This window comes from Elephantulus edwardii, unplaced genomic scaffold, assembly GCF_000299155.1.
Source record: "Elephantulus edwardii isolate Elephantulus edwardi_28Jun2011 unplaced genomic scaffold, EleEdw1.0 scaffold00006, whole genome shotgun sequence".
In the NCBI taxonomy this organism is placed as follows: domain Eukaryota; kingdom Metazoa; phylum Chordata; class Mammalia; order Macroscelidea; family Macroscelididae; genus Elephantulus; species Elephantulus edwardii.
In genome coordinates, this window is record NW_006399756.1 from 7,558,559 (window position 1) to 7,576,187 (window position 17,629).

The following is a 17,629-nucleotide window of genomic DNA, read 5'->3' on the forward strand; positions in this document are numbered from 1 at the left end:
ACACACACACACACACACACACACACACACACACACACACATACACACACACGCATATACAGATTCAGTGCATTACTTGTTTTATTGCTAACAGAAGGGTCAGCAGTTTGCACCCACTCGTCTCTCCAAGAGAGAAAGATAGGAAATCTCCAGTAAAGATTTCCATTCTCAGAAACCCTACAGAGGATCACTGTGGGTCAGAATCGACTTCACTGTCAGTGATTTTATATAGACACATGCAAAAATTACCCGTTAGCCTTAGTGCACAATTCACTGGCATTATCATATTCATTGTGTTGTGGGACATCCCAGCACCACTGTCCATTCCCAGGAGCGTTTCCTCTCCCAGCAGAAGCTAGTGCCCCTCAGTGATAATGCCCACTTCCCCTGCCAACAACTTGTAAGCCCTGGGCATTTACCCAACATAGATAGTTCACGTAACTGGTGCCATATTATTAAAACAAAAGTGACTTTAAGTTGATAATAGGATTCATGGGAGTTTACTGGCTATACAATTGGCATTCAGGGTAACCTTTCTGCTGGAGATGATGAGAGACCCTCACAAGGTCCACTCACCCACGTGGCTCTGAGGGAAGGGTCAGACAGAGCTGACCTGCAGACCATTGTCTGACTTAAGAATGACTTTTGGAACCGACCTGCAGCTCACCCTCCAGCAGGTTTGCAGCGGCAATAAATCACATGGGAAGACATTGCCCATCCTTCTCCCCCGGAGCACTGATGGATTCAAACCACGTGCCTTTCACATTGCACTGCAGCTTCTTACCACTGGGCCACCAGAGCCCCCTACTTCCCACTTGAAAGCGCAAAATGGGGGTTCCAGGAGAATGAAGGTTTCTTTATACACAGCCTGCTCCTTTGTGTTTGACTTCATTCAGGCAGCGCTCTTTCCAGGGTTCACCTGTGTGGTAGGAAAAGGCAGTTTTAAAGAGCAGCCCTTCTTTTTTTCTTTTCACAAACAAGATTTTGCCTCTCTCTCTCTCTCTCTGTTAAATAAACAAACTTAACTTGCAATGTTACTGCAATTTCTTATGTAAATATTATTCTTAGGGCAATGCTAGCTGTGTTTAAACAAACTGTGGATTGTTTCCTCAGGCACGCTGACCCTGGGGCCGTCAGCCTCTGGCTGATGTGACCAGGGACACGAGAGCTTGAGGGGTGCCCTCAGGACTCACAGGACACTCTTGGGGGAGGACATGCAGGGCATTTTTCTGGCATAGTTCTTAGTATCCCATGGCTCCCTCAGCATTAGCTACTTCAGGAATTTGTCAGCTCTTTGCGTGATTTTCAACACTTCGGGGAAACCAGAGGGGGACAGATGGAGGAGAGAGGGGCTTTGTCTTAAAGATCAGGGCTGGGCTTATTTGGAGGAGGCCGTGTCAGCAGGATGTGGACCCGCAGGTGCAGAGCAGCTGGGGCGGTGTGGGCGATGCTGAAATTGTTGATGGTGCCTTTGGGCCCTGGGAATCTTGGGAAAAGAATTTGATCTACTTTCTAACCCTATGGAGCTCTCATGGCCTAGTGGTAAAGAGCTGCACTGACAACCCAAAGGCACTCGGTTCGAATCTACCAGCCACTCTGCAGGAGAAAGATGGGCAGTCTCCTCCTGTGACGTTTACTGCCTCAGAAAACCTGCTGGAGTGTCAGCAGGGTCAGCTGCCAAGTGACGGTACCCACAACAGCCACCACGCACGTCCCAATACCAGGACATAAGAGAGAAGCTCTTCTAACTCTGAGAGTAAATTCACCATTATTTCAAGTATTTGGGGGCGTCTGTTTCTTCCTCACCGTCTCAGCCTCGAGGAGGCAGCCTCCTCTGCAGAGAGTGGCTGGATCGTCATACTTTGTCCAGGTCTTAACCCACCCTTTCCTTCCTTGGCGGCTAGTCTCTCCAGCCTCACACGCTTACCAGTTAAAGAATATAACATATAGACTGAGGAGATTTTAGACAGTATGCAAAGGAAACAAACAAAAAAACAAACAAAACACCAATAATCTCTCACTCAGGAAATCAAATCCAAGCCCCACTGCCCAATAGTCCATTGTGACTCCTAGAAACCCTGTAGGCCAGAGAAGCACTGCCCGGCAGAGTTTCTGACAGCGGCCTGTGCAGGAGCAGACCGCCACATCTTTCTCCCGTGCAGCAGCTGGTGGATTCACACTGCTGACCTTTTGGTTGGTCACCTCCCAGGTGTTTAGTAACTCTTGCATTACCAAGGTGGCACTCTCACTCAGAACTGTTATTTGTATTTCAGTATATTTGTTTCCAGACATTTTCTTAATGTAGATAAATGTGTTAAGCAGTGTGTGTGTGTGTGTGTGTGTGTGTGTGTGTGTGTGTGTGTGTGTGTTTGAGAGAGAGAGAGCACATTTTCTTAATGTAGGTAAATTAATCAGGGTGTGTGGCGGGGGTGGAGAGAGAGAGAGATGTGGGAATAGGGAAGAGAAAATGCAATGTTTGAATGTGACACTCTCTTGCTGCTTCTGGATCAGAATTTCCCTTCTCTCTCTTTCTCTCTTTGTTACCTCTTTCTCTTCCTCCTGCCTGCCTGTTTTCTTCCTTTGTTTTCTGAGAACAAATGCTCTATTTATACGAGGAGCTGGGGTGGAAAGTTTCTTGCCTCCTGGCCCTCAGCTGAGTAGAAATAGTTCATCAGGCCCGCGTTTGTTGAGCCCCTAGCACCGTGGCTGGGAGCTGAGCCTCTGCCACCAATGCCCCGCTGTGAAGGGTGGAGACCCCACACCCACCATCTGGAAGTGTGTTTCTTGTCCAAGAAGTGAGGCATTACCTGCACTGATGGTGCTGAGGAGGAGGAGGGCAGGCCGGCCGTCATCACCTGGCAGCTGTGGTACCGTGATGACTCAGTGATGCTGGAAGCTAGGCCCCAGACACCTCAGACAGCAGCGGGGTCCCCCACGGTGATGTTTCAGGGGAGTATCCAGGTCAAGGAAGGTCTGAATAAAGGCCTGCTGATCCATTTCTGAGAACTAACCAGGGAAAACCCTACAGACCAAGTAGAGCATTGTCCAACTTGCTCGCTTCGGACACGTGCCATCGGGAAGGGTCAGTGGGAGGACATCACGCTTGGTGAAGTCGAGGGCCGGTGAGGCGGGGGCAGACCTCAGGTGAGGTGCATGGGACAGTTGCTGCCATGACAGACAGGAACATGCTGGTGATGGGAAGGGTGACCCAGACGCTTGGCTTTGTTGGAGATAGGATCACACGCATCATGCTGACGGATGGAGCGGGTGGTAGTTGACGACCAGCCAGTCACGGGTTTGTCTGCTGTATCTGTCATCAGCTGCTCTGGTACAGGTAAGCCAGAACCACAGCACATACCAGTTCACAGCTTCTGTGGGTCGGAGAGCAGAAGCTTCCGTTTCAGAGACGCTCACAGGCTGCAGGCCAGGTGGTGGCCAGGGCTGGGTCCCATCTGAGGCTTTCCTGGGCAGAATTCCATCTCTCAGGTGCTGCCGAGATGAGTTTCTATTCCTTGGGTGCTGTTGGATGGAGGCTACCCTCAGCTTCTTGCCAAGTGGGCCTCTCCAGCACGACGCCTACTCCATCCGAACCAGCAGCGGGTGCATCTGCCAGCTGGGGAGAAGTCACAGTCTTTTATCCCTGAGTCACCGCGTGACATCCTGTTACCTTGGCTGGTTTTTGTGGTCCCCTGGTGCAGCCTGCACTCAGGAGGGAACTGCATGGCCCAGATGTAGGCCAACTTTGGGATCTTCTACCCTGGCAGTCACTTACCCATTAATTCTCTGTTTTCTCTGATTGCTGTGGACACGGGGCCCCGCCCTGTAGCAGGAGAGGCTCCCCTTCCGCCCTCAGCCGGCCTCACTCCTGCGGGGGCACGATGCTTTGTGTGCACATGGTCTGTGTGTTACTTGCAGCCGCAGCTGCTCCATGGCTTTGTAAACATGTGAAAAATATGCAACAAGAGGCATTTCTTCTTTGCTGGAATGTGTGACTGACGGCCTGGCGGAAATGGCTGGCTCGTTCTCTCTCCCAGGCAGGTGAGGTGCGAAGGCTTGTGAGGTGAGAAGGCTTGTGAGTTTAGGTGATCCCTGCAGAAACTGGCACCGCAAGCCCGAGTGGAATCACATTTCTTCTCGGGCTCAGTCTCCTGTAACCTTGAACTTTTGCAAAGACTGCGGGTTGCTGCCAGCTGGATTGGACCAGCCTTTGCCTTCGGTAGTTGGCCTGGAGAGGAGGGAACAATTATTGCAGTTCTAGATTCACGATTAGCTTTTATTTGAGTAATTGGTCAGCTGCAGCAGTGGCCTCAAGCGTGGTGGAGAGGTGAGGATGGTGCAGGGACAGGCGGGTTTGTTCTGCTGTGCCCAGGGTCGCTGTGGGGCAGTGCCACCTGGATTACACCTAACGGCAGGGCGTTCAAAAATATTGGCCTTGTTATGATTGTTGTTACGAGGTTGCCTCATGGGTATCCCATGCACAGCAGACCCAGACCATTGTAGGTTTTCCTGTAGTGTTTTCATCGGCGGACTTTCAGAAATAGATCGCCAGACCTTTCTTCCTAGTGTTATGTTAGTCTGGAAGCTCCCCTCACCCCTGCCCAGCTTATAACAACACATAGGCTTCTCCTGGCAGACGGTGGTGACGACACAGGAAGAGCACTGGCCGCGGATTGAACCCCAGTCCCCTGCATGAAAGGCGAGAATTCCACCACTGCCCCACTGTCACATCAACCACATTTCTGTTCCAGAGAAGCGTAGAGATGGTGAGCTCCTTTCTCCTCTCTGGAGGAACAGTGGAAAGTTCGTGGGCGGTTCCTGTGGCCGAGAATTCATGCTCTGAGTCTCCCTGGGCTGGAGATTATCACAGTTTAATACTCGAGTACGTCTGTGCTAAATTGGCCCAGTTAATTAAAAAAAAGAAGCTGCCAATTACAGGCAGACTTCTTCTTGGTTTAATCCAATTGTCAAGTGGAGAAGACTCTTGTTTTAAGTGCTGCCCGCAGCCTCCCTCTGCCCTCCATTTGTAGATGGTAGATGGTTTGTCTCTTAACCTCAGAGGCGGCCTGTTGAATGGGGAGAAGTGACGGGATGTGCTGACCTTCAACCAAGCGACATCCTTTCTCCTTCAGGGGATGCTTGGCATGAGGTCATGTGCTGCCGGGGAGGGACTGTCGCTGTGTCCGTGTTTTGAGTTTGCTCTGCATGCAGTCTTTTGTGTGGAGAAAGACGAATGACCAGGATAGTCTTGTCCACATTGAATGGGGACAAGCCAGGAGGGGCGGGGAAGTCATTCCATTAAAAAATAGACTGGGATTCTGACCCAACCCTTTGTCTCGGTACCTAAGGGGTCGTTTTCTTTTTGTGCTTATATACATGGATTTGTTTTTTAAACGACCCACTGGACTGGTTAAAGAATTAATTTATTGTAGCTATAAACTATAAACAGATGAGGCTTTTACTGAAATGCATGCACTTACATGGACTTGGTCATTCGGCTTTAACGATCGGGCTGAGTATGTGGACGGGAAACCTACTTATCTGGATTTCCTTCCCTCAGGAGTAGGAGCAGGGGTGTCAGTGGGGTGCCTGTAGGGTCCTCGAGGAGATGGGGACACCTCCGCTGCTCCCACCGTGACCTCGGGCAAGTTGCTTAACCTCTTGGTGCTTCTGTGAAGTGGGGAGAAGATGGTTCTACGTGCAGAGCTGTGAGGATTAAGGGACTTTAGAGGCCTTACCACCCAAAGGCACGTGGTGTGAACCCACCAGCTGCTCAGTGGGAGAAAGGTGGACAGTCTCTTTCCCTGCGATTTACAGCCTCTGAACACTCGCTGGAGGGTCAGCTGTGAGTCGGTTCTGACTCTACGGCACACAACAACAAAAACATTATACAGAAGAGCCCTGCTGGCACAGTGCATGAAGCGTTGGACTGCTAACTGAAAGCACAGCTGAAGGCCGTCAGCTTCTCTTCAGGAGAAAGGTGGCCGGTCTTCTTTGTTTGGTTGTTGTTTTACACCGACTCAGCTGGCCCTCGAGCAGGTTTTCTGAGGAGTGAATCCCACTACCCGTCAGTGAGTCCCATTGCCCTGATGGAGGAGAATGCCCATCTGGTCGGGTCCGGCTCACAGGGACTGCTGTGGCCCAGGGCAGAGCTGTCCCGTGGGCATCCCGGCTATGGTCGTTCCTGGAGCACGCTGCCACTTCTCTCTCATGGAGCGGCAGGGGGTGTGTGAGCAGGTGACCTTGGTTAACAGCCAAGTGCTTTAACCACTGCGCTTCCAGGACTCCTGGAGGCAAATCGTAAACATGTTTATCACTTGCATGTTCATGTACCCAGGGTTTCTGGAGCACCCTGAGAGCTTCAGGGAGCTCTGGTGGCCTCATCTGTAGGGAGTTGTACTGCTAACCCAAAGGCCATGACCCTCTGCCGGCTCGAATCCACCAGTGGCTGCTTTGCAGGAGAAAGATAAGCAGTCTCGTCCTGTGTGATTTACAGTCTCAGGAGACGCCCCGAGGTGAGGTTCGCTGTGAGTTGAGAGAGGGTGGGTCTTGATGTGTGACCTGGGGAGGGAGCGCCATTCCTCCTGTGCCCTCACGGGGTGATGTGGAGTCCAGTGGCCAAGGACAGACGTGAGCTGACCTCACACTGAGTTACCCCTGAGGGACTCTAACCTGGTGCTTTTCCTGATGTGGCCTCATTTGAACCTCTGTGCAGGTGTGCAGCCTGTTGTGCTGGTTGGTTTGAAGGCGAGGTGTGTGGCTCTTAGGATTAGGTTTCCCAGGTGGGGTCACAGGCTGGTGGTGGCACCTGGTGACACCAACATTAAGAGGAGACGGTGAGCCGAGCTCAGGCTCCTGGATTCCTGCCGCCTTTGACGCGAGACTCCTGCACACAGATTGTGCTGAAAGCCCCCTAACAGTGTGGCCTCTGCTGCCTGTGGAGGCCTCAGTTTATTCCCACACATTTGTGTTCTTGGCAGAAGAGGCACCTAGTACTCGGGCCCATTTGGGACTCATCCTGTTCGAGGTGGACCAGTGCCCAGAGCCAGCTGCCCCTCAGGCTGAGGTATCCATGACATGAGAGGAGAACTGGGGGAAGGCCCCGAGGCAGAAGCAAGGCCCTGGGACACAGACTCTTGTTCCCCCTTTCTCCTTCACTTTGCCCTTTTCTTTTTTTAAGGCTCTGTGGATTCTGAATTGTCCCAGTTGGGCTGAGGGAGGCAGAGTGGCTTCACTGTCACTAACTCCCCACAAATTCCACAGCGTGTCCCCAAGACTGTGTGGGTGTGTCTGCACACCGTCTGTGGGCCCTGAGGGTACGTGAGGTCACTTTAATGGGCCTGAACTGTGCAACCACTGGGGGCAGAGGGTGGCCTCAGACACCAGGGGCCCTGGGAGGACAGCCTGGGGCTTTGTAAGATGTCCTTGGAGGGCCGTCCAGGGGTGACCGCCTTGGGAGGGCCCGTCCTGTTGCTGGTGAGAGAAGAGCCCTCAGGCTGAGAGGTGCAATGTGGGAACTGTTTGTTTCTTGGGAGATGTTTATGAAGTCCTTGGCAGGCCTGTGTGTCCCACACAGATTGTTTGGAAAGGGCGGTTCTCTGTGGGAGGGACAACTAGGTGAAATGAGAGAGTGGTGAAAAAGGACTGAGCGGGGACTCTGGACCAGCGGGCAGAAAGGGGCCAGCGGGCAGAACAAGGACCAATGGGCAGAGGGGGGCCAGCGAGCAGACAAGGAGGCCAGTGGGTAGAGCGGGGGCCAGCAGACACACAGGGGCCAGCGGGCAGAGCCCTGGGCCGGCAGGCACAACAAGGACCAATGGACAGAGTGAGGCCAGAGGGCACACAGTGGCCAGTGAGCAGACAAGAGCATTCATCAGGGGTTGTGGAAGTCCATGCATATCTGGATGGGCAATGTATTCATCTTTTCTTCATGTTGTTGAGTGTCAAGAAGGCTGTTATGGCTCAGAGCAACCCTGTGAACAATCGGACATAACACTGCCCATCTGTCTGCCATCATCGCAGTCACTGATTGTCATGTTTGAGCTGTTGTTACCAACACTGTCAGTCCATCTCATTTAGAGGCCTCTCTTTGTCACTGACCTCTGCTTTACCAGGAATGATGTCCTTTTCTAAGGACCGGCCTCTCCTGATAAAGAGTCCATGGTATGTTAGACGCTGTCCTTGCTTCTGAGGTGCAGGTCCTCTGTGACATTCTTTTGACAGTTGCCGTGGACCTGTCTTTCATGTGATAGTAATTAGAAGCCCCCTATAGTGACAGGTGAGGCAGGCTGGCCTTGGTGCCTTTGCTGGCTAAGAAGGAGAAGACACAGCTGATGTTGGGGGCACGAGAGACATCGTACAGGGTGTCATCCTGGGAAGTGCTCTTTGATGAGCAAGGCTCTGCTGACTGCACTCGTCACCAACCAACTTTAATGACTGGTCCTGAATAGTGGCCTTTAGAGCATTTGGCTGGCCTGGCTGGCACACACATACTGCCCTTCCCATGCCCGGGCTCTGGACCTCAGCGGGCAGCTCCCAGACATTTCACGCCCCCTAACTAGATGTCCACTGCAGACATTAGCCTGGGTGAATCCTAAAAGGCTGGTTGGAAGACAGAAGCCCTGGTTGGCACGAATGGTGATGTTCTAATGATTATAGGTTCGAGCAAATCAATGCTGCCTCAGAAGAAATGAACCTTACAGTAAGTCAGCAGGTGAGAGGTCACGTCACTTCTGACCCACAGCGGTCTCCATGAGTCGGGTTGGTTCCGTGGCACCGGGTTTGGTTTTGGGTAAAGGCATGCTGTGTGAGCTGAGACAGCTGGGCGAGCTCCTGCCATGAGGATCCTTTGCCTCCTGTTTTGATCATTGTTCATGCACAGGATGCCAGGGAAGGGGCATTACTGCTTTTCTGGGGCAACAAGCGACTCTGATTTTCACAGGCGTTCATGTGAGCGTGCTGAGCGAGGGGGCAGGTTCTGCATCAGCCCGGCTTCACCCCAGCTGGAGGTGCAGACACAGTCGTGAGCTTTGTGTGTGAGAGTGTGTGTGTGTGAGTGTGTGTGTGTGTGTGTGTGTGTGTGTGTGTGTGTGTGTGCGCGCGCGCGCATGCGCGCACGTGCAGAGTTGCTGGGAGGGGCACTGGGGTTATGAGGAAGTGAGAGCCTGCAAAGGGAGCAGCTGAGAAAGGCCCGAAGCAAACAAAGGAGTGATTTTTGAAAACATGAAAATATCATTACCCTCTATACAAATAAAAAAGAGGAAAAGCTAGTAGGCCTCTGCATGCAGTTCACATACGGAGACGTTGTTACACGACATTGTTGGTAGGTGCCATGTGGTTGTTCTGATGTTAGTGACCCAAGCACAACAGAAACAGCCCCACTGGGGCCTCTGCCATCCCCACAACAGCGGCTGTGCGTGAGCCCACTGCTGTAACACTCCCCCCAATTACCCTGAGGTAAGGCTGACTCATAGCTGACCCTCCACTGGTTTTCAGAGGCTGTAAATCGTATGGGAAGAGACCGTCCGTCTTTGCGTCTTAGAGCTGCTGCTGGATATACAGGTGCATATACCATATGTTGTTAAGAGAGACTCTTCTGCTTGGAAAGGTGGAAAAAAGAGGCCTCTTTTCCTTGGTCAGGGAAAGAGAGGAAGACCTTCAACCTTATGGATTGACACATTGACTGCAGCAACGGGCTCAGTTGTGCCAGAGAAGATGAGGATGTCACGGGATAGGACAGGGTTCAGGTCTCTTGTTCATAGACAGGGTCGCTATGAGTAATACTCCGCTCAGTGGGACCTAACAATAATATATCCCTCAGTGGTGCAAATGGTGGCTCGGAGTAAACACCAGGTAATCTATTTTTTAAAAAAAAATGAGCCATTTAATACCTGTTGGACACTCTGACACACATGGGTTTCACCATGCCTGAGACTCAATTCAGTGGCCCGTGTTCCTGGAATAAGCAGATTGGTCTACAGGTGTGTATAGGGATGTGGAGGTGCCAACACTTGGCACTCGGACCTGTCTAGAAGGCCACGTGTAACTTCTCTTGCAGAAGCATCTCCAGGACCAGGGCTCACGAGGCGTTGGCACAAGTGCCCCTGCTTTGTTGCCTCCACCAGTCACCGGAAGGTGCATGCAATTTTCATGGCCCCTCTTGGCCGTGGCACCAGCTTTGTGCTCTGGCGCCGTTTGTGAGCTCCTGTTCCTGTGAAAACAGAGTGTTCGCCTGAGGTGGCTCCGAGAACAAAAACGCCCGCTGGGAGCGTGTCTGGGACCAGTGTAGACATGTTGGAATCCTGCCCAGCTGCAGAGGGTGGGGAGGCGGGAGGTGGCTCGGCACCCAGGAGCTATGGTTGCATTTTCATGGAGAAAACGAGGGCGTGTAATCGTGCTTGCGTTTCCACGGTCCCCCAGTGGTGTGATTTCCCATCCGTGGGCGGTAAAGAGATGCATGTATTGTGTTTCAGGCTGTACTCAGACTATCTCTACTTTGCAAGTTCGAATAAATCTGCAGACGACTTCCACGAGAAAGTGGCCGAGGCCCTGCAGCTGTTTGAAAACTGCATGCTCGATTACTCACTGCGTGCCTGTGTCTACAACAACACTCTGAACAACGCCATGCCGGTAGGTTCCCCTGACCCCTGCACTCTGGCCTCCTGGGCTGTTGGGTTGTTAGATGCATGTAGCCTCGTGACTCAGGATTTGAGCTGTAAACACAGAGCCATGTCTTAGTGTGCAAAGGCGGGCTAGCATCACCTTGGAGAGCTGGCCAATGCAGAAGCAAAAAAACCACAGATGGAGGAACTGGGATGCAGATGGGCCCTTTCACTGCCTCGCTCCTTCCTTCCCGCTGCTCATCCAAATCACCAAGCTGCCTCCTCCTTCCGAGAGAAGAGGAGGGTGAGTTTAGGGAGATTACCATGTAGTGCCACTCGGAAAACACACCCCGCAATTAGAACTGGCAGACGCGAGCCAGGACAGCCGGCTTTCCCGTTGTCTGCAGTGTCCTCACTAATGGTGGAGTGTTTTGTTGGTTTGAAAAATTACCCACTGGGTCTCAATTGAAGCGTATTATCCATATTATCCTCGCCTCTTGCTTTCCCATCAGGAATGCGTCCATACGCCCTTGCTTTTGTACTGTTACTTCAGCTTTGCCTTGTTTCTTTTTCAAGCACATGAAGCTCTTAGTAATGAGAACTGGGGTCATTTTCTTCTGCTCGTCCCCTGCCATTGGCCATCAAACTCATTGCCATTGAGTCAGAACCAACTCACAGCTGACCTTTTGGCGGTTGGAAGCTGTAAATTGCACAGGAAGTGACTGCCCACCTTCCTTCTCCAGAGCACCTGGCGGACTCAGACGGCTGGAGAGGTGTGGCCTTTGGTTAGCATTGCAGCAGCTGACCGACTGTCCCTAGAGCTGCTCTCACTGGCCTTGTTGAGGTGTCATCCAGTCAACTGCTGCCCTGAGCGACTCCGTGAACAGCAGATCCCAACTTTGCCCTGTTCTGACCTCCTCACTCTCTCTGCCATGTTCAAGTTCATCACATCGGCTCTAACTTAGAGACCCAGGTACAAGGGAACAAAACTCTCTGGTCCTCACTGTCCACATACTCTGCCATGTTCAAGTTCATCACATCGGCTCTAACTTAGAGACCCAGGTACAAGGGAACGAAACACTGCCTGATCCCCACTGTCCTCCCTCTCTCTGCCATGTTCAAGTTCATTACATCGGCTCTAACTTAGAGACCCAGGTACAAGGGAATGAAACAGTGCCTGGTCCTCACTGTCCTCACTCTGCATGCTCGAGCCCATCTCTGCAGTCCCCATGTCCATCCATCTCATTGAAGGTCATCCTCTCTTTCAGTGACCCTCTACTTTTCCGAGAATGACATCTTTCTCTAGGGACTGGCTAGTGCAGATACAATGTCTGACGTGTGTGACGTAAAGTCTCGCCATCCTTGCCTCTCGCACATTCTGGCGGCACCTTCCAGATGGATTTCTTGGTTCTTCTGGCGCTCCACGCTCCCCTGTGAGTGCTTCATCTGTAGGGTCAGGTGCAGCAGACGAGCCTTGTGAAGTGAAGCTGGTATGGCCACCTGCCCAGCGCGTGGCTATGCTGGGGTGTGTGGGGTTAGACAAAGAGTTTGACGTAGTGGTGTAAGGCTTTCTGAGGAAAGCTGGAGTTCAAGGCCAAAAAGCTTTACTCTGTCTTTCTTGTTACCAAGGGCATCTCATCTGAAAGGCAGGACACTTGGTCTGGGTAGGATGCAAGGGGGCAGGAAATACCAGGCTGACTCGTGAGAGTTAATGGTTTAACAAAGAAATTGTAAGAGGCACTTGGACAAATGAGAAATCCTGTCAAGGAGAAGGAAGATTGGAAGTGTGGGTTCAATTCCCAGCTTGTCCATTTGTCAGTTTCTCATTTCTCCAAGGCTCTCGCGTCCTTGGCCGTGAAAGGGGGCGATGCTGCTGCTTTACAAGGTTGCTGTAAGTGGGAGGAAGTGGAGGATGATGCCTTCGTCACACTTCCCTTCGTTGCTTCCCACTTGCCTTCATTCCGTGTTCTGGGCCTGGAGCTCTAGGCTGATGGGCAGTGGGACCTCAGGGGCCGGCGCACCTGCCGAGTGAGCCTGGCCGCAGCACAGGCTTGTGCACGAGGCGGCGGCCACACTGGCTGACTGCTCCTGATGAATTTTGGAGGTGGTGCATCCTTTGTTTTCCTTCCTCTGTGGCCTCCCACATCGTTAGGCAATAATGAGATGGAGCAGGAGCACAGAGGTGACGCTGCCTGCACTGAACGTTCAGGGTCTTTGGCCAGATGTCCACAGTCTGCCATGGTGACTTGCTCGATGTGACTGGCCTGGTGACTCCCTACATGGGTGGGTAGAACTAACGGGCTGTGAGCTTGGCCTCCACGGGGACTGGTTCACTGGGAATGTAGAAATGGTGACACCTTCCAGGTCCCCAACGGACAGGGTAGAATGCTAAGGTGGGGACTGGTCAGTTCGGCTTTGCTAGTTAGCTGGCCCGTGGGCAGAAAACGGATATGTGACCGTTGTCAGAAAGGAAGAACCGAAGAGTGCAGAGTGGCCTTTGGGCCCAAGAGCTCTGCCTGAACCAGTGACCATGGGCTGTAGCAGCAGAGAATGAGTGTGCTGAAGCCTCGGGAGGTAAAGTGTAGTGGCAGCAGAGGTGGCCGGGAGCTGAGGCCAGTGCCAAACTGAGCTGCAGGCTCCTGGCCCGCAGAGGACGAAGGCTGCGTACTGTCAGCAGGAGTCTGGCTGCCCGTGAACAGATAGTCCTGGGCATTGCCAGCATGTTGACCCTCAGAGCTGGCGAGCAGAGCTACAGAACTTGGCAAGAGCTCTGGTGGCCTAGTCCGTGGGGAGCTAGGCTGTTCACATACAGGTGGTGCCACCAGCCACTCCTCCTGCGTGGTATACAGCCCCCCAGAAAGCTGCTGGACGGTCAGCTGGGAGAGTTCTGACTTGACAGCAAATTGAGAAAGGAGCCGTGTAACAGGGCCTGAGGGTGAAGGCCTGGCCTTGGGAGCTCAGATCAGAGAGAGGCTTGCCTTTAGCAAAACTGAGAAGAGGCCGTCTTTACTGGAGGGGTGCATCCTAACTGCTCCTGAACCTTCCCTAATAAACTGGGGTGCCTCCTAACTGCTCCCAAACCTTCCCTAATAAAACCAGGTGTATCCTAACTGCTCCTGAACCTTCCCTAATAAACTGGAGTGCCTCCTAACTGCTCCCAAACCTTCCCTAATAAACCGAGGTGCTTCCTAACTGCTCCCAAACCTCCCTAATAAACCAGGGTGCCTCCTAACTGCTCCTGAACCTTCCCTAATAAACCAGGGTGCCTCCTAACTGCTCCCGAACCTTCCCTAATAAACCTGGGTGCATCTTACCCAAACCTTTCCTAATAAATCCAGGTGTATCCTAACTGCCCCCGAACCTTCCCTAATAAACCTGGGTGCATCTTAACTGTTCCCGAACCTTCCCGAATAAACCCCACAATCACGAGAGTTCTCTATGAGTTCTCTGTGGCCGTGGATCAAGATTTGCCTTACAATCTGCCTCCACCATTTACAAGTGTAACGCTTTGGTGGTATTATAAGAGTAACACTTGTGGAATGCCTTCTGGTGCGAGGAGAGGAGGTAGAGTTTGTTCCTGGAATCTCATCGCTGTCTCCTTGGTCCCAGGTGAGGCTCCAGGTGGGGTTGTATGCTGTGTACCTCCTGGACTGGCTCAGTGTCTTCAGTAAAGAGCAGTTCCTCATTCTTCGCCTGGAAGACCACGCGTCCAATGTCAAGTCCACCATGCACAGGGTCTTCGAGTTCCTAAACCTTGGTATGGATGCTGGGCTGTGGGTGGGAAAGAGGGGAGTTGGCTGAGGGAGGCTAGGAGGCCTCTGAGAGGTGGGAGGGGGTGGCCCAGCTGGGGGGCTGATGTGGCACCAAGGGAGGGCCCCCACTAAGCAAGGCAAGCCCAGGCTTAGCCATCTTCCCTGCATTTACTAGTCTGCAGTGAGCAGTGTATGTGGGTTGAGCACACAGCTACTTAAACTTAACATTCACCACACGTTAGTAACTGAACAAAAGTAAGCCTGTGCACACCTTTTCCTGTTGAGGCTTCTATCTCTATCAAGTATTGGAAATATGAAAACAGGCTTTACTCTGTAGAAAGGGACCCTCGGGCTGGGAGAGAGACAGATGCCAGCCACATCTGGAAGCAGTATCTTTGATGTGGTGAGAACTGTGGAATTGCTCAGTGCAGATGAGTAAATAGACATGAGTAATCCACGCTCACCGCCCTTAGCGGGTAATCTGACACTGTTCAGCACCTGTCTCCTGAGCCTCAGCTATCCGTGCATGTGTGGGTGGGCTTCTTGGAAGAGGGAGAGGTGGGAGCTCTTGGTATCCAAGACGGATGGAAAGCCTGAGGCCGGTCCCATGGACAGACTGAATCTGGACCAGCTACCTTTTCTTGGGACACACGCTAGGCCCTCCCTCGTCTTTGTGTTCCTCTAAGTCTTTCCCCATCCTGTTGCTATTTGACAGGCACATAACAACAACAACAACATTGCTATTTGACTGTTTTTCCTTTTCTTGGTGAGCTGGTGATGCTGTGGTAAGGTCTGGACCCACCAGCCTGACCCCTGCAGGAAGGTGTGGCAGCTGCCTCTGTGAACATTGTTGTTTTGTACTGTTAAGTTGTCTGTGACTCATAGCGACCGTATGTACAACAGCCCTAAACCCTGCTCTATCCTATGCCAATCTTAATGTCTCTGACACACCTATCCCCATTACCCCAGTCACTGAATCAGTTCATCTCATAGAGGGTCTTCCCCTCCTGAGCTGTCCCTCCACCCTCCTAAGCATGACATCCCTCTCCAAGCACTGGTCCCTCGTTGTCACATGTCCAAAGTATGTCACATGAAGCTTCACAATCCTTGCCTCCAAGGAGCAGCTGGTCTCATCCTATCTAGGATGAACCTGTTTGTTCTCCTGGCAGTCCATGGTATATTCAACACTCTTCTCCAGCACCACAGCTCAAAGACATCAATCCTCTTTCTATCATCCCCAGCTTTCTGAAGCATAGCCTGGATCAGGCACACCTTAGTCTCCAGACTGACTTTGTTGCTCTTCAGTACTTTGGAGAGGTCTCTGATAGAAGACTTTGCCAATAAAATTTGTCTTTTAATTTCCTGGCTTCTAGTACCAGTAGTGTTGATTGTGGAGTCAAGCAACCTGAAGCTCTTAACAATCTCAGTCTATCGCCATCTATCATGATGCTGCCAATTAGCTTCCTCACCACTGCCAGTCAGTGGTGAGAATCTTTGTTTTCTTGATATTGAGCTTCAATCCATACTGAAGGCTGCAGTCCTTGACCTTCTGCAGCAGGTGCCTCAGGTCCTCCTCAGTTTCAGCAAGCAGGGTTGTGCCATCTGCATAATGCAGGTTGTTGATGAGTCTATCCTCCAATCCTGATGCCACACTTCTACTCATAGAGCCTAGCCTCACGGATAATCTGTTCTGCATATAGATTGGAAAGACAGGGAGATAGGACATTACACTCCTGGAAACCCTGGTACAGCCCTCTGTCAGAGTTGGAACCGATGCAATGGCACTGGGTTTGGGTTTGAGAACATGATAGAAGTGACGTCTTATTTTTCTCCTGGGTGTGAGATTAGCTTTCTGTGATCTCAGTGGTGTGTGGCTCAACCTCAAACCAAAACGTTGGGGGTTTGGCTCCATAGGGTTACTGTGAGTCGTACAGGACTCTGCGGCACCTAACACCACCATGGGCAGCCTCAGAAGAAATACTTGGAAACCAATTTCCAGAAATCAGCCATTAAAATCCCTGAGGAGCACAGCTCTGCTCTGGCCCTGGGGTGGCTTTGGGTCAGAGCTGTGACATGATGGGCTGGCCTGTGGTCCCTAGGATGGGTGGCCGTGGGTCATACGGTCATGTCATTCCACGTACTGTAGCAGCCCCAGGACTCCTCCGGGGAGGGATGAGCCAGTGGAAGGCAATGCTTCAGGGACACAGGGCCAGGTGGTGTCTGGGGGCCTCCCCCTGGGGCATCCTGGCTGGTGGAGCGTCAGGGACCTCCCCCCTCACCTCCTTCCCATGGCCGCACCACAGCGGGGGACATCAGTCACCCCAAAGCAGGCAGGACACTGGCAGGGTCCTTAGGGAAGGTTAGGAGGCCAGTCCAGGCAAAGGGACAACGTGTCTCACGGTTACCTGAGGGCCGGTGAAGTGAAGTGAAGGCCATGGAAAAGGCCTCAGCCGAGCGCCAGGCCCCTGGACGGGCTGTGCTGACCTCGGGTTGCAGCCCAAACCCACCACACAGCCCCTCTTCTTCCATGTTTGCCCTCCTTCCACCCCCAGCTCTGAAATGGCCCCAGCTCAGGAATTTTAATCTGCGAACACGTTCTTAAAGGACACTCTCGTCTTAACCGGATGCAGCTGGTGCACGGCGCCTTTTCTCACCGCCTGGCCTCCTCCGTGCCTCACTGGCTTCTGTTCCCTCTGCAGGACCCCTGAACGAGAAGCTAGAAGCCCTGATGACCAAGAGCCCCGCCTCGAACGCACGACGCCCGGAGGACCGGAACCTGGGGCCCATGTGGCCGGTCACTCAGAAGATCCTACAGGACTTCTACGGGCCCTTCAATGCCAGGCTGGCCCAGATCCTCGCAGACGAAGCGTTTGTGTGGAAAAAGACGTGAGGGCCTGTTGCTGTCCCCAGCCTGTGCTGAGGATGATAGCACGGCTGTGACTTGAAAATCTCCCTTTGCAGGGGACTGTAATATTCACGTCAGGGGCCAAAGCCCAGGGGCCAGGGCGTCTCTCCCTCTCCATGGCCAGCCTTCAGGATTCTCTTCCCGCCTTCAAACATCTCTGCAGGCTGCTCCGCTTGAAGCTTCTCTAGCTGAAGGCACTTCTTCAAAGATTGTGTCTGTACCCCAAGAACTTAGAGGGCTTGGGCTGAGGTGTCCAGCACACTGCTGGAACTGAAGAGGGCAGGAAGCACCCAGGACTTGCAGCCGTGTCTGCTTGTGAGAGAGCAGGTGTGGGGTTTGTCCATCTGGGATCTGATCAAGCAGCCAGAGGGCAC

The 17,629-nt window shown here is 52.5% G+C and overlaps 1 protein-coding gene across 1 annotated transcript in view; it reads left to right on the plus strand.

Moving 5' to 3' along the window:
- The window catches only part of CHST15 (carbohydrate (N-acetylgalactosamine 4-sulfate 6-O) sulfotransferase 15), a 30,200-nt gene extending 12,960 nt beyond the window's left edge, over positions 1 to 17,240 (plus strand). Inside the window, exons 5-7 of the mRNA XM_006880141.1 lie at positions 10,470 to 10,626; positions 14,208 to 14,355; positions 17,050 to 17,240. Of these exons, the coding sequence (XP_006880203.1) occupies positions 10,470 to 10,626; positions 14,208 to 14,355; positions 17,050 to 17,240 (496 nt within the window). The remainder of the gene's footprint in view (positions 1 to 10,469; positions 10,627 to 14,207; positions 14,356 to 17,049) is intronic.
- The last annotated feature ends 389 nt before the right edge of the window (positions 17,241 to 17,629 follow it).